The 22,565-nt window shown below is 40.7% G+C and overlaps 2 protein-coding genes, 1 long non-coding RNA gene and 1 other non-coding gene across 5 annotated transcripts; 1 reads left to right on the forward strand and 3 right to left on the reverse strand.

The window, feature by feature from the left end:
* Window positions 1–1,691: 1,691 nt before the first annotated feature.
* Window positions 1,692–1,763, reverse strand: trnae-cuc (transfer RNA glutamic acid (anticodon CUC)). Its single transcript has one exon. It is a non-coding gene; the product is annotated as a tRNA-Glu (tRNA).
* Window positions 1,764–1,864: 101 nt separating this feature from the next.
* LOC133139187 (pancreatic progenitor cell differentiation and proliferation factor B-like) lies at window positions 1,865–5,766 on the forward strand. The gene is made up of 5 exons (XM_061258570.1): window positions 1,865–2,024; window positions 3,069–3,165; window positions 3,330–3,407; window positions 4,518–4,614; window positions 4,880–5,766. Exons 2-5 carry the CDS (start codon window positions 3,111–3,113, stop codon window positions 5,007–5,009), a joined length of 360 nt encoding a protein of 119 aa, XP_061114554.1. The 5' UTR covers window positions 1,865–2,024; window positions 3,069–3,110; the 3' UTR covers window positions 5,010–5,766.
* A 301-nt stretch (window positions 5,767–6,067) lies between these two features.
* Window positions 6,068–9,907, reverse strand: LOC133139188 (uncharacterized). Its single transcript, XR_009709793.1, has 4 exons — window positions 9,673–9,907; window positions 7,646–7,745; window positions 7,179–7,280; window positions 6,068–6,922 (listed from the first exon to the last, which is right to left on the reverse strand). It is a non-coding gene; the product is annotated as an uncharacterized LOC133139188 (long non-coding RNA).
* A 2,427-nt stretch (window positions 9,908–12,334) lies between these two features.
* On the reverse strand, window positions 12,335–22,272 carry ptk6b (PTK6 protein tyrosine kinase 6b). Of its 2 annotated transcripts, none has more exons than XM_061258009.1 (8): window positions 22,221–22,272; window positions 19,703–19,824; window positions 18,669–18,832; window positions 18,194–18,362; window positions 16,537–16,695; window positions 15,796–15,977; window positions 13,861–14,014; window positions 12,335–13,105 (listed from the first exon to the last, which is right to left on the reverse strand). In XM_061258009.1, the coding sequence occupies exons 2-8, from the start codon at window positions 19,806–19,808 to the stop codon at window positions 12,927–12,929; spliced, it is 1,113 nt and encodes a 370-aa protein (XP_061113993.1). In that variant the 5' UTR covers window positions 19,809–19,824; window positions 22,221–22,272; the 3' UTR covers window positions 12,335–12,926. The 2 variants fall into 2 exon arrangements, with proteins under 2 accessions (XP_061113993.1, XP_061113992.1); XM_061258008.1 differs by lacking the exon at window positions 22,221–22,272 and adding an exon at window positions 21,538–22,168.
* Window positions 22,273–22,565: the final 293 nt, after the last annotated feature.

Below are 22,565 nucleotides of genomic sequence, written 5' to 3' on the forward strand. Positions count from 1 at the left end.
GCATTGTATTCATTTTCTGAGAGGTTTTGGGTAGATTTTTGGACCCCAAGATATCTTCAGGCAATTACTATAAAGATAGTAATTGCCACTTGAAAAAAAAAGTGAGTTGATCTGTAACTAAATAAGTTAGTATTGTAAATAGTACAAGTGTCTTGCTTCATTGAAGCAATTTTCAAGTCTCTGTAATGCTTACCCTTGGAGTTACAAAGCCTTGAACACTGCAATGGGCGAGTGGTAGAAGATTTGGTATCAGCCCGCAGCGGATACAATTTTCTATCCATCCATCCATTATCTTAACCCGCTTATCCTGAACAGGGTCGCAGGGGGGCTGGAGCCTATCCCAACATACATTGGGTGAAAGGTAGGAATACACCCTGAACAGGTTGCCAGTCCATCGCAGGGCACACACACCATTCACTCACACACTCATACCCATGGGTAATTTACACTCTTCAATCAGCCTAACCTGCATGTCTTTCGACTGTGTGAGGAAACCGGAGTACCGGGCAAAACCCACGTGAACACGGGGAGAACATACAAACTCCACCACAGAGAGGCCCCGGCTGACCGGTATTCGAACCTAGGACCTTCTTACTGTGAGGCGGCAGTGCTACCCACTGCAGGATAAAATTTTCACAAAATAAAATTTATTTTATATATATCGGTATCCAGTCCTGACAGGTGGAATGGTATTACGACTGCAGCCTTGTATACTTATTTGTAAAATGTCACCATATTTTATTTTATTATACCAAGTTATTGGGTCAATATTGAATTGAGGTTGTTCAATTTTAAGGTAGGCAAGTGCTTGTGCAAATGTAATGAATAATTAGACCTACAATTTATCACAGAAATATATATAGTTCATATACAGTCATAATGGCTCTGCAGTCAATATTTTCGCTGAATGTGAGGCTCAAGCTTAAAATAGTTTGCACACTCGCCTTTCAGTTATAATGGCATTATCAGAATAATACTGATGGCAGCCTGGAAGTATGTTTTAAAGTTGCTCAATTAAATATTTAAAAAGGAGAAACATTTATTTTACTTTGCATGTATTTGGAATTTAGTTTCAATATAGGCTCATTGTTCTTATTATCGGGTACCCTATAGCCGATCATATACAGGTACGTTTGCTTATGTGATTACAATAATGATTGTATTTCATTATTAATGTATTATAATTTGTATTTTTTGGGCATTCCCTGTATGCTGATGAAAAGTCTCATTCAGTCTTAATTAACAACCAATTTAATGTTATCGACTCCCACCTATCTAATAATGCACTGCACTCAAGCAAACATGTTTGCTTGAATGGTACGTTTTTCAAAAATCTAGATAGAATCAAAATGGGAATGGGGCAGTACAAGCAGAAGATATCGCTGTTTTATTCGTTCCATTACAATTTACCTGGTTTGAGACCAGATGGCGCCATACGCTACCGTGTAGCCTACATTGGTGGGCGTCTGAAAGCTATATTTAGATCCGGTCCCAGCCACAGTGATGTGGCCCAGCTCTGAACCTCAAACGAACTTTATTAGATTCAAAAACATGACTGAGAAATAGGATGCATATCACGATTTGTAGTATTCGTGCAAATCTAGAAATATCGGGGGGTTTTGGTACGCAAAGTTAAGCAAATTCATGGTTGTTAGAAATGTGCAAAATAATACAATTTCAAAAAACATGAATTCCCTGACCGGGAATCGAACCCGGGCCGCGGCGGTGAGAGCGCCGAATCCTAACCACTAGACCACCAGGGAGGTAGTTGTTGCAATTATTTAAATTACATTACAAACGTTACTGTAAACGGCCAGACTCCACCCAGTTGGACGTCACTTTGCGAACATATAAATAGTGATTCTACAGCATGCTAACTTAAAGGAAAGTTTTACAGTTGACAAATTGACGTTGAGGGTTTTCGTTACCCAGATCTCTTTCAAATGGGCCCCGTCGCCTAGCATTTACTCCCCTGAGCTTCGCCGACTGAATTTCTTATAGCTGTAACACCAGTAGTTAAAAAGGTGAGTTTAAATTTCCATTTCTCATTTAATTTGTGAAATAAGCTAGCTACCTAACGTCATAGCTGCCAACTCTCACGCTTTCGGCGTGAGACACACGTATTTGCATGTGCGTGTGAAAACAGGCAAATGCGTGTGTTGGCAGCTATGTAACGTTATTATGAATAGTAACATTGTCTTTATTATTTGATAGCGTGAGCTAGGCAACTTTGCTAGCTAAGTAGATTAATGGTTAAGTTAGTCTGATGTCTTGTCAAATGCAGGAGGAAAGACCCAAAGTTGTTTAACTTGTGCAACAGTTATGTTTGTGAAATCATTTCTTAACTGTTGCTTTTTAGGTCGCCCCTTATTTTGTTTCGAAGTTGTGTTCGTCTACTAACGTTAGCTAACGCTAAACATCCCTTTAAAGCATATATGACCGATACATTCACATGAAAGATTTTTAAAATTGCCGAAGACCATCATTTGCGTTACTTGTTATTATCAGTTTTGCTCAGTAACTTTGCACGGCTATGAGTTGCCTAAGGTTAATAATATACTGATGCCTTTTGACGTGTAATATATTTTTGTAGAATCTTTTCGCCGTAGCTAACGTTACACGTGTCGTTATCTTTCAATCCAATATTATGAATCGGCAGCCCTACCGAATCGGTTAACGCATTGTAACGTTAGCTGCATTTCATGCTACAGGGTGGCATAGTCTAACGGGGGTGATGGCCTTTATTTTTTTTAAACATTTTGAGCCGACAACCCTTTGAACGACAGGTCTATTGGAAAAGACAACAGTGCGCTGAGTCTGGCATTGAGCTACTATTGTGCCTGTACTTACGAGTAAAGCTATAACGTTAATATGCGGTAATGACTCATGATCTTATTGTGGCTACCATAGGAATCGAACTAAAGACAATGTGAAGACACCAGTTATGGGGAGGGAGGGGTGCTGGCTTAGCAATTAATTTGGTTGTGAGGGGCCCTCTGAAACGTACAGTGCTGGCTTTATTTAAGAGCGCTCAGACCATGTTAATCTCCCACTCATTTTCTTGCCAGCGTTTTCCATCTACGCACAGCTGACAAAAGGAGATCAGAAGAATGGCAGCGATTCCATCAGGCGGCTCACTTGTTGCTACCCATGATTACTACAGACGTGAGTGTCTCCCAACTGCACCGGTAGAGATGGGCTTTTGTTAGTTTGACTCATGCAGCATCAGACCTTTGAACGTTTAAAGCTCCCTTTCAGCCGCCTCTGATGAATCCGTGTGCATGTCTGGCGTTGTTTTGATGTGAAATGTGTGTGCTGGTTTGCTGCAGGGCGTATAGGGTCCCATTCCAGCGGAAGCTCCTGTAGCAGCTCTGAGTACACTGGGGAGGTCATCCCACACCATCCAGGTCAGGCCAAGCAATGCTCAACTCTTCCTGTGTGCATCTGGAAGTAGTGTTCCACTCCCTTATTCTTGCTCTATAACATGTTCCAAGACTGGCACTGGCCGTCTTTATAGTTCTTCACACAATCCTGAAAACTGCTCCATAATTTCAGTTTGTTTAGGAATGCAGGTGCGGGGCGGGGGGTTTATGTAGGAATGTGACCATGGCAAGTTGTAAGAGGAGAACTGAGAAACAAAATACTTTTGTGTGCTAGGATCGTAAATGTTGCCTCCAATGTTGTAAGTCTGTGGGAGAGTTCACTGCTTCGGAAGTGTTGTGTTGGGTACAACCGGATGTGGTCTGCCCATGAGTAGTGTGGTTGTCCTCTCTACTGGAGTTTGTTGCTGGTGTGGTGGTGTCATTGCTGTTAGCTGTGATCAGCAGCCTCTCATCTCATGTCTCCTTGTCTTTGATCAACACTTTAGGGTATATTCATTGTCCAAAAGTTTCCTTTTTTGGGGGGGGGGGGGGAGTAGTAAATACAATTTTGCCTAACTGTCATTCCATGAGCTATTGGAAGTGGACATTAAAAAAAGCACTTAAAAAGGTTGAGGCTGTTGTCTTAAAATATGTTGCTAAACTGCCATTTTCATCGAGATGATCTCACTGGCAACACAATTCAACACAGTAGAAGGATTAATACACTGAGTGTAGTAGATGACTCCTACATTGAGTCAGGATGGATGTATTGCCCATGGAATGCTAGGAGTCATGGTACAGTATGTCACCACTTCAGGATGAACTATTTGAAGTGAGGCCATTTAGCCCTTTGTCAGAATCTTTTTGCCATTGTTTTTCTCTCATTGCTTGGGGGGGGCAACTGTTCTGGGAACATTTGGCTTCTGAATGGATCCTTTTCTTTGGTTGTCAGTCTCCAAATTCTCTCGCCCACCAGAAACTTGACTACTTGCCCATAGATGCCTGCAGTAGCTAGTGACACACAATAAGATCTATTGTTTTAAGCCAGTGTGTGATTTCACATTGACTGCAAAATTATAAAGACAATTGTCAAGACCATGTAATATTTTATTTTGCTCTGCATTGAATTATTTTGTTTGACCCTTTTTTCCCCAGCATTGCCCAAGCAAGATTCTGGACACTGGTGGTCTAGTTTCTTCTTTGGGAAATCGAACCAGACTGGAACAACTGCTTTGACCGAAGCACAACAGAAGTGAGTTGAAGTGACAAACTGGGAAGAAAATATGACAATATGACAAATCCAGTTCTGGTTACACACTACCTGCAGCAATGACAGCCAAATTTACATTCTGATTATATTTATATTTTCCAAACTGAACTGTGCCTATTAACATATGTTGTGGGTTGCAAGACTCTATTTTGAGGAGAGTAGGGGTGTGTAGGTGGAGAATGTTCTGCGTGCCAACGGTAATTCTAATGCACTCAGACTCTGTGTGTGTTCCCTTGGCTCCTCACAGGGCAGGGATGTACAGTGTGACCAATGGCCAGGTGACCTGCGTGGCCAGGGAGATGGCGCTGAAGAATCCGCTAGTAGCCGCTAGTAGCCAGTCTGAGAAGCCTGAGGCAAGCAATCCCCCTCCGTCCTGATGTGGGGGTCCAAAACCAACGCTAGGCAACGGAGACAACTCCATTTTTTTTTTTACCTGTAAAAAAAGGCTGCTTTTTGTTTTTATACAGTTTTTTTTATTCAAGATTTAAGATTAAAAAATGAATTCCCATATAACACCTTAGTGGACATGTTACCCATTTATGTCGCTTGTCATCCCAAGATGAATAAAGTTACCTTAAGCAGCCTACAGTTATGGTTTCTGAAGTTCTTCCTTTCTGTGAAATTGTACAGAGGAATTATCCTTTAGAAAAATATGGGGATTTTTATGTTCATGTTTCATTTATGATTCAATCTCAATAGATCTGTGAATAATGGCTGTGAGCAAAAATGTACAATGGATACAGAAAACCTTTCGGTCATTTCTCCTGAGGTTCCGAGTAGTGATCTGGGCTCTGAAATGGTATTCCACGAGAATGATGCTCAATGATGCGTCGCTCTGTTGGGTTGCTCCTGAAAGGGGACCGCACCAGCTTGTACACTGGCAGTCTGGTTGGATAAATGTGCTTTATGCATGCTCATTTCTGACCCTGTAGTAGAGAGCATGCAAATGCCAGCAAATCTGGCTGCATTCCTACTGGGTGCTTGCCACAGGTTGCTTGTTGGGCAGTTAGCTTTCCAATTTGCATTTTTATACAGCATTTTGGTTATACATAAATGTTTTGTGTAAACCTGTATACATTTACCCCTCTTCATTAAAAATAATTCAAATAAATGATTGTCTTGCTGTGCTTGCAACTTGTATTGATTGGTCAATTATTTACATGCTGGGGAAGTACAAAGACTACCCTTTGTGTAACACATGTATACAGTGTAGTTTCTAAGTATTTGGACAGGGGTACAATTTCTGTTCCTTTGGCTCTGCTTTTTCTGAATAGTCCGGTGTATTCAATAATTTTAGCACTGCTATAAGAAAGCTTTGATTATCTAGTTTTGATTCTAGGATTTTGGTTGCCTTTGGTGTCTTACTGCCATTGGTCAATGTGAGGACCAGAGCTGTGCCAATGACAGTCAAAGAATTTCATTGTAATGCAATAGATTATGAAATAAGTCCGCAATTGCTACATTCATTTGTACAACATTCATCCAGTTTGTATTGGCAAAACATTTGAACACACTAGGTTCAATGGAACTCAGGTCAAGACTGAACCCGGGACTGGGAGGCCAGCTTATTGCACAGGGAAGTTGCATGGAATTTCTTATATAAATGAGCGAGGCGATGCCCGGTCATCTTCAACAGAACATGTAAAACAAAAATTAGATATTTAAATGAGAACAAAGAACACTAGCCCGAGGGCTTTAAAATGATGCATCATTTCATTACAAGATGTGCTTTTAGTGCAGTTTTTTCAGGTCACTACTCATACCCTCCTTTCAAGTGCTGATTCTTTTCTGCTCCATACGCCCCTCCTCATCCCAGCAACAGGTCCTGGGAAGGGAAGAGAGGCCCTCTGGAGGGCTGCTGAGGCTCTGATTGGTTACTTGCATGAAAAAGGTTCCCAGCCGCAGCATGGCAACAGTCCAAGGAAAGGAAACAAACTTACTTTTCCTCTGTTGCATGTGCATGCAACTGAGGAATCTGGCCCAGGGATTTGAAACTGAGGGAAAGCAATAGCAACAGGGAACATATAGGTTTGAGCAGATTTTTTTCTCTGCTTGTCAAAAGTGGGGATTGGGTTCTTAGTATTGTCCTCGTAGTGCATTAAGGCACAGAACACATGCTGCATGTACAGAATCTCACTGCACAGTTTTGTGAAAAACGTTTCCTCTTGTCCACAGGAGTGGGAGTTCTACTTCACCACCCTTTCAGTTCGATTTGGGCGTTTAGTGGTAGGTGAGGGATTGCCCAAATTCACACTGATCCACCATCCTCGGGCCATTGTTGCAGATAGACCTGGGGGAAGGTAGTTGGTAGAAAATTATTAAATAAGCCTATGCAATTTTATGATGTTAATGAGAAAAAACATTCATGTAATTCATTTTCTATTCATCTACATTAATGCACATTTTGCACATTTTGCACATTTTACACACACACACACACACACACACACACACACACACACACACACACACACACACACAGGCCAACCAGCATACAAAAGTTAAAAAGATCTTTCAACTCAATGTGCTTATGTTAATAGGCCTACCTTGATGTGTGGATGTGGTCACCCAAACCGTGACTTGTCTTTGTTTTGATTGTGTTGCGCAATGATCGTAAGCAGTTTTCTCTGCGGTTGACGGGCCAAGGTCTGTACAAAACAGCGTTAGATAAAAAATATTTTTAAAAGCTTTTGTTTTTTTGGGGGGTATGTCGATAACGTTAGACAGTCACATCGGCATAACAGATATAAATTAAGTATTATTCCGGATGTGTCGTTATGGCCAATTTAGAGTTCTCAAACGGTTTCAATCACGATAACAACAGGAAGTAGCTTCTTGACTGGAACATAGTGTTCCATCCAAAAAGGTATTGCATAATTTAAGATGAATCTGTAGGTGAGCTGCGGTCGTCCAACAGTCGCAAAAGTTAACACAAGCCTCGTTTCTGGTGCTTGTGGTTAAACATTAGACAAATAAAGTGCCGTATTGAATTGGGTAGCTTGCCACAGCTTACTTCTGTAGAACTGGTTACGCGCAACCAGGCACGCGGGAGCGTTGATGCTGGTCATTGCCCAAAGTCGAGTGAATCCAATTCTCCGCAAACAGATGAGTTTCTGGGAAAAGGAAAAAAACAGAATTTGCTCATTGAGCAAAGGTACAGTTTGTTTTTGAGCCATAATAGAGACATGGTCTATAAATAACCGTTCACGGTGCAAGCTTGCAAAGAATATTCGCTAACAACTGCAGGTCTTGTTCCGGGGTTTGGTTTCATTATCCTGTGAACTGTACGAGGCTAGCTAAGGCAACTTAAAGACCTAAGAAGAGAGTGCAGCAGTTCTCTCCCTATATGATTATTCATATAAAGACTGTAGATGATCAATAACGTTGATCTATTGCTGATGTAACGGAAATGTTTTATCATGATCATTTATAAATGGGGAACCGCAAACTGAATGTTGGTTGTGATTAAAGCAATTGAAATCTGGGTGATATTGTGCCCTATATATTAATTGCAGAAAAGATGAGAGCTACCAGTCTGGACTTGCACTAGGATGCTGGGAATGGGATGTAGTTGCGTTTTCAGGTCAGAATAACAGAATCAAGTAGACGTGCAGACAGCAGTTCATGCCAAACATCTGACGATAAGGCACAGAGCTGGGAGCTGGAACCCAACAGCTGGGGTGTTTTAATTTGTTTTTTTGGTCAGGGTGAAATTAGAACGTTTTGTTCACCCACCATTGTGAATCATCCTGTAGGTCTCTTATAATAATGATCTCTATAATTAAGTTTATGTGAAAATATGATAAATGAAACAACAGTACTAAAACTTGATTCTTGAACCTGACAAAAGTCCAGAGAGGCCAACTGGCCATCATTGTGAAGGTGATGTGATTTCAGCCTCAGAGACCCTTCAATCTGGTTCCATGCCAGGGCTGTTGCTAACTGGGTGAAAGGTGGTGATGAGTCCAGGGGCCCACTGGGGGATACAAATGGAGAGAGGCCGAGAGAACGCTTTAAAAACTGGTCATGTTGTGCAACAAGTTACTGAAACCAGTGTATATCTTGTATCATTTAATTTAGAGCTTTATCCTTTAATTCTAAAATTGGATTCACTTGTAAGGCTATTGGCTTTCACCCTGTACCAAGAGCTCCTTATGTTGCACAACCTTAAGACTTGTAACTAAAAATGTTAGCGCAAAGTTCCTTCATTTTCCTTTGTTATTTCAAGGGCTTGTGGTCAGCAATCCTTCAATCACTAAAGTAAAGTAAAGTTTATGATATATGGGCTATACTTTTGGTAACCAATCTTAAGATAATTATTGTGTAAATGTTTAGCACAATACTCCTCACATAATAATAATAATAATAATAATAATAATACATAATTTCAGTTGTTATTTCTATTGTCCTAGTCTGTTTTGGTACATAGTGTATCATGGAAAAGTGCAGAAACCAGAGGATACACATTTGATGGCTGAAATCATGTGGTTGCATAACTGTCCTTGAGATTAGCCATATCGGAGCAGCAGGTACCGTGATTCCTGTCAGGTTATGGCACAATGACAGCAGTGTGATAAAATCCCAAGAGAAGAGAATAACAAATGTCCAAAGTAGAGTTTGGAACAGCAGACAATTTCAGAGTCCTCCTAGAACATCCACAGCCATGTGGCTCGAGCCTGAACCCGAGGTCTCCTGTCCCCAGTTCGGTGTATTATTCTGAGCACGTTCATTGCACGTCCTGCATGCACCCACACTCTTCTGATGTAATGCCAAGTCATTTCCACATGTAACTAACCCTGTGTTCCAGTGACTAGGAGCTGAGTCACCAGCAGCATTTCAGCTATAGCTCCAAACCATTTTCACCAAAAAAACATTCACAGCCACAACAGTGGGGGCACAGTGTGGTGTGCCGAGAAATAACAGAGAAATTGGAGCACAACACAAAGAATTTAGAAGAAGAACTTTCTGCCAAATTATTTGATGTAATCTTTCATACAACTCATTAACATACGAGACTAGTAAAAGAAAAAGAACACCTACCTCTAATTTCCGTTTCTGTGTTGGTCTGTGATCCGTTTTGCAGTGAAGTGTCCTATTTTGGAATTCATATCACCTGGTCTCATTCTTACCACACAGGATAGCAATGAAACACAGATCACAGAAGGAGATTACCAAACCACAAAGGACAGGGCACGTCCCGTTGTGCTGATTTGAACATCAAATGAGCATTTGTCCTGTGTCCTGGTGGAAGTAGACATGGGAGAGCGCTGCTCGATTGGCTGAGGAGAACTGCTTACCACTTGACCTTTGGGAGGGATCCTAGCAACGCGAGAGACCTAGCCCCTGGGTCTAAGACGCCGCCAGGTCTAAGCCCAGCTGTTTTCACACGCCTGCTACCTGCTGATGACTGCAGGTTGTATGAAGAAGGAGAGATAGAGTAAGACCTGTGTGTGCACTTACGGAAAGCTCTCCTTTCAGGCCCACAATAATAATATGACAAGAGTGGCCTTCTTTCACCCGAGGAACACCTTTCAGCTCAATTTAGAGGAAGATGCCATCCCTGCTGGATGCCATCCCTGCTGGATGCCTGGTTTTAGGGTTGTCCAGCTGAAGCTGCTTTTGAGATGGTCAGATGGGTTTCTTCCCACTGGGTAGTTGCTCATGTTTGCTGGTGCAGGGCTGTTTGTTTTTGCCCAATTTTATTTTTTTACTTCATCCCTGTCACTCTCTGTAAGAAGTGCTATGCAATTAAAACTGGACTGAACTGCTGGGCTTGTTCCCAATGCTTGTTGTAACCATGCAACTGCACCCTACTGAAAAAAACAGCTCAAGCAGTTCAGACCAGCTCCCCACTCAACATGGTTTGACCAGCTCAAGCTAGTTTATGAAACTGTGTAATGTAATGTAATGAAATGAAATGAAACAGCTGGTAGCTGGTTGATTAGTTAGACCAGCTCTATACTCAACATGATTTGAGCAGCTCAAGCTATGTTTTGAAGCTGATCATAGCTGGATTTTACAGCATCGCATTCAAAAATTAACATTTAACAAAAAGGCTTGAGTCCTTTTCATATATGGCCTAAAGAGGCTACTGTGACCTAGAGTTGTAGTGAGACTAGATGGAAAAAACAGAGCTAGTGTTGGGTTCAGCACAGAGACTAGAAGGGGCAGTCTTTAAAAACAGCCACAGTGTCACATGTTCTGCACTGCCATGAAATTATCAGAAACAGGTTCTGCTGAGATATCGCTTTTATTTACCTTACGGTGTTACGTAAGGTTATTCTGCACAAAGGTGACAAATTATTCCACAGTGTGGGAGAGGAAGAAAGGGTGGAGGATTTCGTAAACAAACCCTCTTATCAGACAGTGAGTCTATGCCTGAGGCTGCCACAGCTGGGCTGCATGCTCAGGTTAATCTGCATGGAGTCTGCTGGGGACTGTTACTATTGTTACGAAATGGCGACCTCTTGCAGCTCTAGATCCATCAGGTGGCCCAAGCCTGAGCATATCTGCAGAATGTTTGTCTTTGGAATGAAGCCATGCCTCCATCTGGAAATGCACTGACAAGGTGCCCTGCGGCAGTCCCAGACGGCTATGAACAGCAACACGAGTACCTCTGGCAAAAATAACCCCACAACCCGAGCCTCAAAAATTTCGTATGGCTGTCACCATCATTCCCCCCACCCAACAATAAAGTGGGATAAACTCTGGGCTGGGAAGGGGTTGCAGGAGGCAAACATGTAGATTTTGGGCTGACCTCTTTGAAAGTTCACAAGTCATTGTTGCAGAGCCATGTTCAAGAGGAGTTACTGGTTTTTCAACAAATTTGTTCCACAGCAGAGCCTAAGATGTCAAGCGTGCCAGGGCGGAACAAGATGGCACTCCTTAGGGGGGGCTTTATAATCATTGTGTGTGTGTGTGCGTGTGTGTGTGTGTGTGTGTGCACATATGCACTGGTATCTGGGACAGCTGTTTTTTCCACTGAGTAGCCCCAATGGAGTTGACATAATTCCTGACAGAGAGCAGCATTTGCACTTTCTCACATTGGCGTTGACCAGCCAAGCAGAGCTCAACTGAGCAATAAGAAAACTGGTATTGTGCCATCACATACCCAGGTATTTAATACCCCACAGCTGCGGGGCCTATGAAATAAATCACATTTAACATCGAATTAAGCTGCCAAGTCAACTGGGAGTTGAGGCACATCCTTTTGCAAGTTAACATGATTTTTTAAAAGTAGGCCATTCCTTCACTTTACTACATTTCAGCATTATTTCAAGCAACATATCCATGCACATTGGTGATGTTAACGGCTCTTTTTAAGAGGTGTACCCTCTTGTGGCAGAAACAAATGTAACACCTTGTTTATGAAACCTAAATATCTAAATATCAGTGAAGGTTAATTGGTGGCTGGCAGGATGTGATGCTCAACCAAACCTACATTTCATGGCCTCTAAATTACTTTTGTAAAAATAAAATAATTGAAAATTGCGGTTCTGCTACAACAATCTGTGTAGATTTGTGTCAACGTTTAAATCTTTGTAAACCTTCTGTGCAAAGGCTAGAGGGAATATAAGTCTCACTTCCAGACCGTTGTTTGAAGACCACAACATTTATAGTGTGCTGCAGGAGTGCAATAGGTTTGTGAAACTGGAAAGATTATCCATAATTTTACAGAAGCATTGCTCTACAAACACTAATCTTTGATTCAGAGCTGCTTTTAATGTATTCAGCACATGGCATTTTAAATAGTCTTCTCTCTGGGATGTGCCATCATTCTTTCAATACAGTACATTTATCACTGAAAGAAAATGTACATTTTGTACAAAAAAATATGAAAACCAATAAAAGCAAAACAAAATAATAAGATCAAAGTACCAAACCCACAATTCAATCTTACAGTTATTAAACAATAAAATATTTGGAGACAATACATGATGCACAAATGATTTGCTTAAATGGTCATAAGACAATGTCAGACAGATCTCTGTCTTTGTCAATTAATTCCCTGTACCTTTCCAAGATATCCTCTGTGTGCCAAATCATAATCACGTATCTAAAATGTTCATACAACACTAGGATGCGACTGGGAATGGGATGTAGTTGCGTTTTCAGGTCAGAATAACAGAATCAAGTAGACGTGCAGACAGCAGTTCATGCCAAACATCTGACGATAAGTTGGAAGGCCTCTTTTCCAGTTCTAATCCCTGGGAAAAGGGCCTGCTTATGTCCTCACAGGTTGTTGTCTTTGCTGCCCCCATGTGGCCTCTATAGAAGCTGCATTCTTCCACTGACTACTCCAGCTCATAGCTGCTCTCCAGTATGTATTTCAGATCGAGGAAACTGGTCCGATCCTCCGGAGTACACTGCCAGCAGGAGAGCATGGCCTCATAAATGTACTCAGGGCACTGGGGTGGTGCAGGCATCCTATACCCGCTTGTGATCAGCTGGTACACGTCAGAGTTGCTGCAGGCTGCATTAAAGGAAAGATCAACCAAGGAGAAGAGATTTATCAATGCCCATTATATGACTAAAATGTACTTATGTCATACAGTTATTAATATATTATTATTTTTATTTATGCAGGGTTATGCATGTTATGATACTGAGGTTGCTGAGGAGCCCTGCCATTCATTTTAAGACACAATACTAAAATGGTACAAATGAAGATTAGGTTATGACTCAACATTAAAATAATAGAAGTGATCAACATTATGTAAACCGGATTTAAGATTACTAAGAGGAATTCGTCATTTGAAAATGTGTGATTTGGCGATTTCTTGCAGATGGTTCCAGCTCCATGGTGTGTAATAACCAAGATCCATTATACCCAACTCAAAGTACAGTAAAACATATTAGACCAATTACCATACTTTGTTTATTAAATGAAATAAAAAGCCAGGCCAGTGTATGTATCTTTACTGGCTGAGGGACCAAAGACCAGGTAACTGGACCCCAGAAAGATTAGCGGCAGCAAATGGGGATCCATTTAATAAACAATAAACAATAAAGAACTCCTAAAGGTTACAGTGCTGGGTGAGAGTCACATTACATGTAGAACACAGTGCACTATGTAAAATATTAAATTATACATGCATATATGAAACACATTTGCTCAATCACTGCAATCAAGTGGCTAGTTTGGCTAGTGTTTTAATAAGTTAATAGGCTATAATTAATATGCACTACATTGCCGTAATCCAAATGACACACTTGGAAAAGACCTACCTGGGTATGGAGTTCCTCCATAGGTGACTATTTCATAGAGAAGAACTCCAAACGACCACACATCCGACTTGCTGGAGAACCGTCCATGGCTGATAGCTTCTGGTGCACACCATTTATAGGGAATCTTCTTGTCTTCAGATGTATAAAATGGCTCCTAAACACAGATTAGAACAGTAAGGGACCATTTACCATTGGCTTTTTTCAGAGTTTTGGCCAATCATATAACACTACCTAATAAGCAAAAATAACACTCAATGTTAAGTAGTAATATGTGCAATAGACTATGACAATATTTGCATAGCATTGGAAGTGGAAATAATGTCATCCTTTAATCTAGTTGCTACAGGAAACCTCACTCAGAAATACTGCAAGCAGCTGAATTTGAGTTGACCATCTCTATTTTCTGTCCATGTAGAGACAGTGGGTGTGTCCCATTATTTTTCACTCTACCCTCCTTTACACTCTACACTCCCCTACGACCACTCCTCCACTCCAGAAGAAGTATGTGGAGCAAAGGAGCGGAGTAAACGAGTGGAGGAAAGGAGTGAATGAGGGGGAATGAAGATCAGCTTATCAGCTTTGCCGTCCTGTATTGATGAAATAGTCCTATCTGATCATAATAAAATAGTCAAACAATGATAGATGAAATAGTCCAATTTCATCATAATAAAATAGTTAGACAATAATAGATTAAATAGTCCTATTTCATCATAATAAAATAGTTAGACAATAATAGATTAAATAGTCCTATTTCATCATAATAAAATAGTTAGACAATAATAGATGAAATTTCATCATAGGAATATTTTTGGAGTGTCGTCTACTTCAAAAATGGGACAGTGGAGGGAGGGAGTCCACAAAAGGCAGGGACTAGAGGAGGGTGGGAGTGGAGTGAAGGAGTATTTATTTTCTGAATAATGGGATGCACACAGGGGTAGCAAATACAACAGCTCCACCATACCTTTAATCAAGTTTCAATCCCTACACCCTGGCCAAATCCATTCCACAATCCCAAGGGACTGACTGTCCCCTTCCTGAATAGTTGCTTCTGTACTGGTCCCACCGTAGTTGAACAAACTTCCCAAAGTGGTCAGGATAGCAGAACCATTGGCTCTATTTTGAGTGAAAACCCATCTCTTCCTATCTCTTCTCTTACCCAAACTCTAATTCAGGTTACAGCATTTTTATGGTTTTCAGTTTTATGTTCTGTTCTCTTTTTTGGGCTCATTATAGATGGAGCACGTAGAATTTGTATTTGATTCTTGGTTAGCATAGTTGAGCGATTTGCTCTGAATAAGGGCATCTACTAAATGAATGCAATGTAATATAATTGAAAGCAGTCACACATTAAGTTCTAAATTAGAGATTTTTTTGCTTATAATTTACAATTTCCACTCTGGCTTTAATGTAGACTGTATGCATGTAAATAGACTATTAACAAAAATGTTGGGGATAAATTGAAAATATAGACTCTTGGGGATACATTTCTTGGCTCTATGACGGTTTATTCTCAAGACAAACTAATCTTAATTTTCTCCAAGGTATTTCTCTCAATTATTGTTCAAGTATTTGTAAAATATTTTTACTTTGACATGGGCTGCAAGCAAAAACATTCAGAGAGTAAAGGACAAATATTAACTAAATCTAGGCTGATGATTCTCATCTGCACCTGTGCTGCAACTGTTGATAAAACTAAGAAACAATGCCAGAGGTAAAGGAATATACTGCTATTGTTGAAACAAGATAGCAAAACAAGATAGAAGCCAACAATAACAAGTCTTTCTCTTATTTCCATTTCAGATGCAGATATACACAGCAATCCGATGTGCTTCCAATTTTACATATAATACAAGTTTAAACAATCCATATATTTCACATGCCAGAGCTCAAGTGCTTTAACCAGCATAATAATTGAAGCAAAAAAGTATGAACAACCTTAATAACTCGAGCCAGTCCAAAGTCAGCCACTTTGCAGATATAGTTCTCCCCAACCAGGACATTGCGAGCTGCCAGGTCCCTGTGAATACTGTTCTGGGACTCCAGATAGGCCATCCCATCAGCCACTTGGGCACCCATGTCAATCAGAAAGACCATATCCATGGCCCCTCCCTCTGGACCTGTAGGACACATCACAGGAGAGACTCACAACAAGCCACCAGTGTTTCATCATCCTTTCTCTCACAACATGCTCATTATCCAACAATGAATAACCCCATTTCAAATTAAAGTCATTTCAATTTCTCCCATAATGACCCTCCTGATATTCCACACTGCAATTTTCTCCTTTATCATTTTCCTTTTCACATATCAAGACTAATATTCATTGTGTCCATCATCCAATTTGTTTAGTTTGCGTTCAAAATAGCAAATAAATTAAAAGAAAGCTCAGAACTCTGTCTAAGGTGGTATGGGGTGTGAAGAGTATTGGAATAAAAAATTTACAAAGACACTGTTCACAACCCAGCAGTGTTGACAGAAAACTTACATTTTGTATGAAAACAACAGAAAGCACATTTCCTGACTGAGTACATGTTGCAATCCTTTTCATTTTATGCCTTTAAACCAAGTTTGGTTGTTTTTGCAAAAAGGTGTGGAAATGAGGATTAAGTAACCAGAGGCTGGGAAGTATGAGTGACAGGAGGAAGGAAATATTATGGGCTGGCAGTGCGGACTGACCTCGCAGGAAGTCGAGCAGGTTGCCCTTTTCCATCAACTCGGTGATGATGTAATAGGGGGGCGAAGAGCTGCAGATGGCAAAGAGCGTGATCAAGTGTTTGTGACGCAGCCTTTTCAGTATCTGAGTCTCCAACTGGAACTCTCTATGGTTCAGGGCCTCTAGACAGGACAGAAGGGCAAAGAATTCTGGGTCAGACATGGCAAACACTTCTGAATTTAGACATTTTAGTCTAGTTTAGTTGCATTTTAGTCTCAGGTTTAATAATAGGTTTATTATTTCTGATCCCTCGGGTGGGGCTGAACATAATGACACTCGGGGACAGTGAATGGAGTGATCTTAACGGAGTGATCTTTCTCTTGTGGTTTAGTTTAGCACTCGTAGTAGCAGTATCAGCCAAGATGTAAAAAACATTTTCAAATGCCAATTTGTGTCATCTTTGCTTACATACATTCATAACAACATGACTTGTCTTTTCTCTTCTGAGTTAATTGTGTAAGTCATCCATCATACCAGCACTAACCCTCCCACCAAGTACATATTTGTGATACTATCCTACATACCAGAACTGCCACACACACATATACACAGATACCTGAACTGTCTTAGATCTTGTTCAACTGGAACAGTGAACTTTTTCATTGTCTATTCATGCCTCGCTTATTCTCTGAAGAATTAACATGTTAAAACCTGGCTTCTTCTTTTTTTTACTGGCTTACTGATAGCCTTGGTTTGCCTGACCAAATATACTGTATGCCGTCACAAACAATATAAACAATAGTGTCCTTAAATAACAGAAAGGAGGAAATGACACAAGATTAAAGTTATACATAGAAAATATGTATCTAAATATCTAATATCTAAATAACTGGCATGGTGGACAAGGGCTGACTTAAGTACTGTAACTTGAGTTCCAGAAAAGTCCTTAAAACAAGGAAAATCATCCTCTGTGAGGCCCCCTAATTTCATAAATTTTTAGTTGAGTTTTTACTTTGCCTGATGTGAATGTATGTCAATGGAAAGTGCTTTATACATAGCAACTTATTTTTCCATGAGTCAATACCTTCCATGATTCACCAGTGCATGCTGGCTCATAATTTATGAACTACCACCTGTGTAGCTGCTATTCCTCCATCTGATGGTACATCTTATGTCTTGAAGCATTTCTGACTAGTACAGTATGGTGACAAATAAAGGAGATAAACTGTCCTCTTGAACTGTTACACGCAAAACAATACCCCATTCCCATAGTAGTAAATCCTGAAGTGCAGGGTGTTTAGATGCAGTGAACATGCCATGCCAACTATGCTGGTGAACATGAAAATTCCATTCATCCAATGACTGTTCCAATACCTCTTCCTCATTTCCACACTTCCTACATTCTACTACTTCACAGGAGAAATGAGAAGTAGAGGAACAGGGAAAAGGGGGAAAGGACTCGGTGCTCGATGGTCAAAGAACACCAAAAAAAACAAAAAACAAATGAAGCTAGCCTCACTGTCATCACGTATAAACACTACATCCCCTGATACTGGAGATTGTAAGAGGCCACATTTCCCCCCATAGCATCTTTGTGCTTCTGCCCTCTGTGCTCCTCTGCCTATTCTGCTTGAGGTTGAACAGGATAGTAGCACTTTCACAGTAACACACTTTGCCTACCGTTATTTTTCAAGACTTTTATGGCAACGTTGATTTGGTCTTTCCACTTCCCTCTGTACACATCAGCAAAGTAGCCACTGCCCAGCTGATCCCCAAAGGTGAACTCCTCTTTGGGGAGCTCCCACTCATCCACTGTAGAGTGGGACAGGTCTTGAGGTTTTGGTTCGTTCTGCAAGAACAAAATATTACACCATTCGGCCAGGTATTCAAAACCACAGTGTTGCTCCTTACTGATGCTTGACAACACTGGTGTCACAAATTCAGTTTGGTAATGGTGATTAGGCCTCTAAGAATGCAAATGGTCACCTGATTATTAAAACAGACACCTGTGGTAAGGTTTTTCCAAGCTCATGGATGCTGCTAGCCTAACTGAAACAAGACTCTATCACAATGGTGATACCTACCAAGCTACTCAATTGCACCTCTCCCTATCCCCCATGGGTCGAATGCAGTGCTCCCTTTGACCATGACTCACCCTTCTACAAGCGCTGTTGAGCCTCTCCACGGAGATCGACAAGGGGGAAGTCATGAAGTGGTCTACCAAGTCCATCAGACTGGCAAATGTTGCACTTTCGTTCACATTGAAGAGCTCCTCATTCTGATGGATTTTGAAGTGTTTCACTTTATTGTCCACCTTAACTGTGTAGGGAGGAGCACCAGAGAAGTTGGGTCACAGTGAAAGTCCTCATTTCCTAAAGGATTTGCATGTTGCACTGAAGAAAGGAGAACCTTTAATGGCAATCTTAGGACTTTCCAAAAAAGGAAGAACGATTATGTAAACATGTAATGTTCTATATTAGTTCACAAAGACTCTCCTTACTTTCATTGAGAAATGAGGAATAGAAAGCTTTATAGAAGAAGGTTGATAGAATAAATTTATCCAACTACAGAAGCACAAACAACCCTCACTGGACAGACAGTATCAACTGAGGGGAAAAAAAGAGGAGAACTATGAATGTTTGGATACAAGTACAAGTCATTCATCAAATGCCAAATGTCTGATGTGGTACATATGAGTGGGAAGGATAGTGAGTTGGGTCTCATTCTTGATACGGTCTTGCCTTTAAACATCAAAACCTATTGAAGACAGTGTGACATTCACTAAACATATAAACCCTGTTTCAACTTCATCATTTAACCACTGCAGGCTATACATGTTGCAGGACATTTCCTTATGCAGAAAATGACAGACCTGTTATCTAAAAAAGAGGTCTGCAGGTAGAGTGTGTTGACAGAAGAAACCCACAGTACAGGAGAAAGTGTGAAATTCACCAGTACAAAGACAACAACAACATGCATATGTAAGAAACATCTTGCTCTGTATCTTAGAACAGGCCAGGTAACCATTGGATTTTATCCAATCTGCATCTTTAATAAATCCTGCCAGCTTTTGCCAGGGTGACACCTGACATTCCTAGCACACCTCAGCTTACTTTATTTATAAGTAAAAGAATGGACAACTTCCTGGTAACATGTATACAAATTGGCGGGAAATGACAACATACATACCTGATAACACATATCCAACATCATCTTTCTCACTCAGCCGTACAAGGAATGCTCCTTCACCATTCTCTGGAGCCATGAGATGACCTGAGGCTTCAATCCTATTCATTTCCCCAAAGTACCACCTAGAAGCCATTCAAGAAGCATAGAAAAACAGTCAGCTCCAGAATTACTGGCATCCTTCCTGAAAATGAGCAAAAATAGGCTCAAATATATGGATGAGCCATATACCTTTATTTTAACACAATAATTTATTAAAACAAACATTTAATTGGCTAGTACAATTTTGTCTGCAAAACAGTTTGTTTTTGTTGGCACCCCTGCAATTAATATTTGGTGAAGCACTGAGCCTCTTCCTGTAATGTCTGACCACTCCACCATGCATACAATTTCATGCTCCTTGGTATTCTTAGTTTTGCACTTGTAGACTGCCCTCTTCTGACCACATGTTTTTAATTGGATTCAAGCCCAGATTGAGATGGCAATTGCCAAACATTGATTTTGTGTTCCAACAACCAATTCTGTGTTGATTCTGATGTGTATTTAGAGTAAATGTCTTGTTAAAAGTTTAATCTATGGCCAAAACACAACCTCCTGGCAGAGGCCATCTATCTTAATAAGAGCCCCTGGACCACTCGCAGCAAAACTGTCCCAAAACATCAATGATTCGCCATCATATTTTACTGAGGATATCAGGTGCTTTCCCTTATAGGTAGTCATCTTTTGTTATCAAACATGCTGATGGTGTGCAAAGTTAAGCTGAAGACTTAAATTATGTTTGGCAAATAATGTTTCCCAACCCATGCAACCCTTCCAAAGAGCTTTTCCACATGGTACCATCAAACAGTTGGTATTGAAGCTTCACAACCCCAAGATTCCACTGCACTGTGCAGTTCTGAAACTGAAAGTTATTTGACTCCCTTGCCATCTTCCTCACCATTTGTAGGGGCAATATGCATGTTCTCTTCCTGTAGGATAGCATCATATTCCTGTGATTAGCAATATTTTCAACAGTGAATTTAAAAAAATATCCGCTACCTGATTCATGTAGGTAAACAACCATCTATCTCTTCTAAGTTGAGAGCTGTTTGGTCTATCCCATGGTGATCAATGAAAAAGGGAAGTTACATGTGTGAAACCTGTGTGGAGACTGAGATACATTTTTAAAAAATAAAATTTTATCATAGACACCACTCTGGTTTTATTTGAAACAATTCTTTAGGAATGTCCAACCCCATTTTGACCCCTGAGTTTTTGAGAAAAATATTATACTACTCCATATAATTTGAGTGACATTTATTCCTCCAAATGTTTGAGCAGACATTTTTTATAATGATGTGAATTGTTTATTTGACACAATTCTTTTTAATCATCTTCATGAAGGGTGCCAGTAATTCTAGAATTTACTATATTTAAGTTGGTAGCTCCAAGCAAATGTTCACACTGCTTATTCTGCTTGCCTAACAGCAAATCATTCCAAAAGCAATTTCTTTCGACCTGTTTTTTTTTATCAGGTTTAAAACTATGAGTAGGGGGTGCTGTTCTGATATGAAGCCTAATCTAACACAGAAAATGACAACTGTAACGAATACGTCGACAAAGAACTGCGCAATAAATATCAAGCTAGCCACATGCCTTGCAACCCCTAAAAGCAGAAGACATTCGCTTTTGCGTCCTCATTAGTCACCCGACCTGAGCGGAACACGTCTTAACACTTTAATTTGTATTGTATGTCAACATGCAAGCAATGCAACACTCTATAGAGAACCGTGTTCAGTGGATCATTTGGTGAATGAAATAGTTTTAAATGTACATCTTTTCTTTGAAAAAATACTTACGGCATGGCATCCGTAGATTCTCTTCTCGCCAAATAATTGTACGGAACTATGCCGGTTGCTAATATGCGGCCATTTCGGTCCACTTTCCTGGCAGTCCACCAGTCTCCAGACCGGTCAGTAATGTTAAAAAGGTCTCCTTCTTGAAACGACAATTCTCGATCTGCCCTTGCTTCGAATGCCCACATTGCCGTGTAAATAGCGCTCTCCGCGGGCTTTGGGGGGTGCAGTGCGTACCGGACATTGGACGGCACTTCAATCCCCTCGTTCCTTTTACTGGATCCTCGAACCGCACTGCTATCATTGTCATCACGATTTTGAACGCCATCGTGCTTTGAGCTCCCAAAAAGCCTTTCACAAAGCGTCCTCAAACAAGGGCATGTATTTTTCGAAGTCTCACCCATAGGACATAACTTGAAGTTCGAAGACACTTCGCTTCGGGAGTTGTCAGTGTGGTGATTTACCCGTTTCACAGCTGAATACTAAGACAGGATCCTAGAGCGAAGCCTCACGAAAGCGGTTCACGTATCTGAGAACTAGCTTCCTTATTTTCACCACGCCTAACTCGTTTTAAACGTTTCGGAATGCAGTGGCACAAAGTATTTTGAAAATCTGTCGCACACAGACACGCACACAGACACACACACATACAGCCGTTAAAAATATAAGGAGACCGGGTCACATACCAACACGGGGCATGTTGAAAAATGGGGATTTAGTATAGTTGCATTTGCGCAAGAATTAAGGGTTTGTTTTCACTTATGTATTATACCAACCCGATTCTCGTGTGTGATGACTGGGCGATTTGAAAACTTCATCAACAGTTCTTAACAAATGAGTGTTTTAGCGTGTTTTAGTAGGTTTTTTTCACCAGTGTTTTTCAATTAACTGATGACTTGTGAACGCCACAGATATTTAAATCACCGTCTTGTGGGTTCTAAAGCAGTTTAGTTTTGGCACATTTCACTAGCAAGCAGAAACTGTGAGCCATGCAGAAGTACAACTAGCACAGCTGGGGCATGTTGGAATGC

Source organism: Conger conger, chromosome 10 (assembly GCF_963514075.1).
Source record: "Conger conger chromosome 10, fConCon1.1, whole genome shotgun sequence".
Lineage (NCBI taxonomy): Eukaryota > Metazoa > Chordata > Actinopteri > Anguilliformes > Congridae > Conger > Conger conger.

What these genes read in the sequence shown, in the direction of transcription:
- LOC133139187 (XM_061258570.1), top strand. Translation starts at nt 3,111, where the DNA reads ATGGCAGCGATTCCATCAGGCGGCTCACTTGTTGCTACCCATGATTAC. An exon ending in TACCCATGATTACTACAGAC is followed by an intron (nt 3,166 to 3,329) that starts GTGAGTGTCTCC and finishes GGTTTGCTGCAG; the next exon opens with GGCGTATAGGGTCCCATTCC. An exon ending in TTGACCGAAGCACAACAGAA is followed by an intron (nt 4,615 to 4,879) that starts GTGAGTTGAAGT and finishes GGCTCCTCACAG; the next exon opens with GGCAGGGATGTACAGTGTGA.
- ptk6b (XM_061258008.1), bottom strand. Translation starts at nt 21,938, where the DNA reads ATGGGTGAGACTTCGAAAAATACATGCCCTTGTTTGAGGACGCTTTGT. An exon ending in TGTTGGATATGTGTTATCAG is followed by an intron (nt 18,833 to 19,702) that starts GTATGTATGTTG and finishes CTCCCTACACAG; the next exon opens with TTAAGGTGGACAATAAAGTG. An exon ending in TGGAGGAACTCCATACCCAG is followed by an intron (nt 13,106 to 13,860) that starts GTAGGTCTTTTC and finishes CCTTTAATGCAG; the next exon opens with CCTGCAGCAACTCTGACGTG.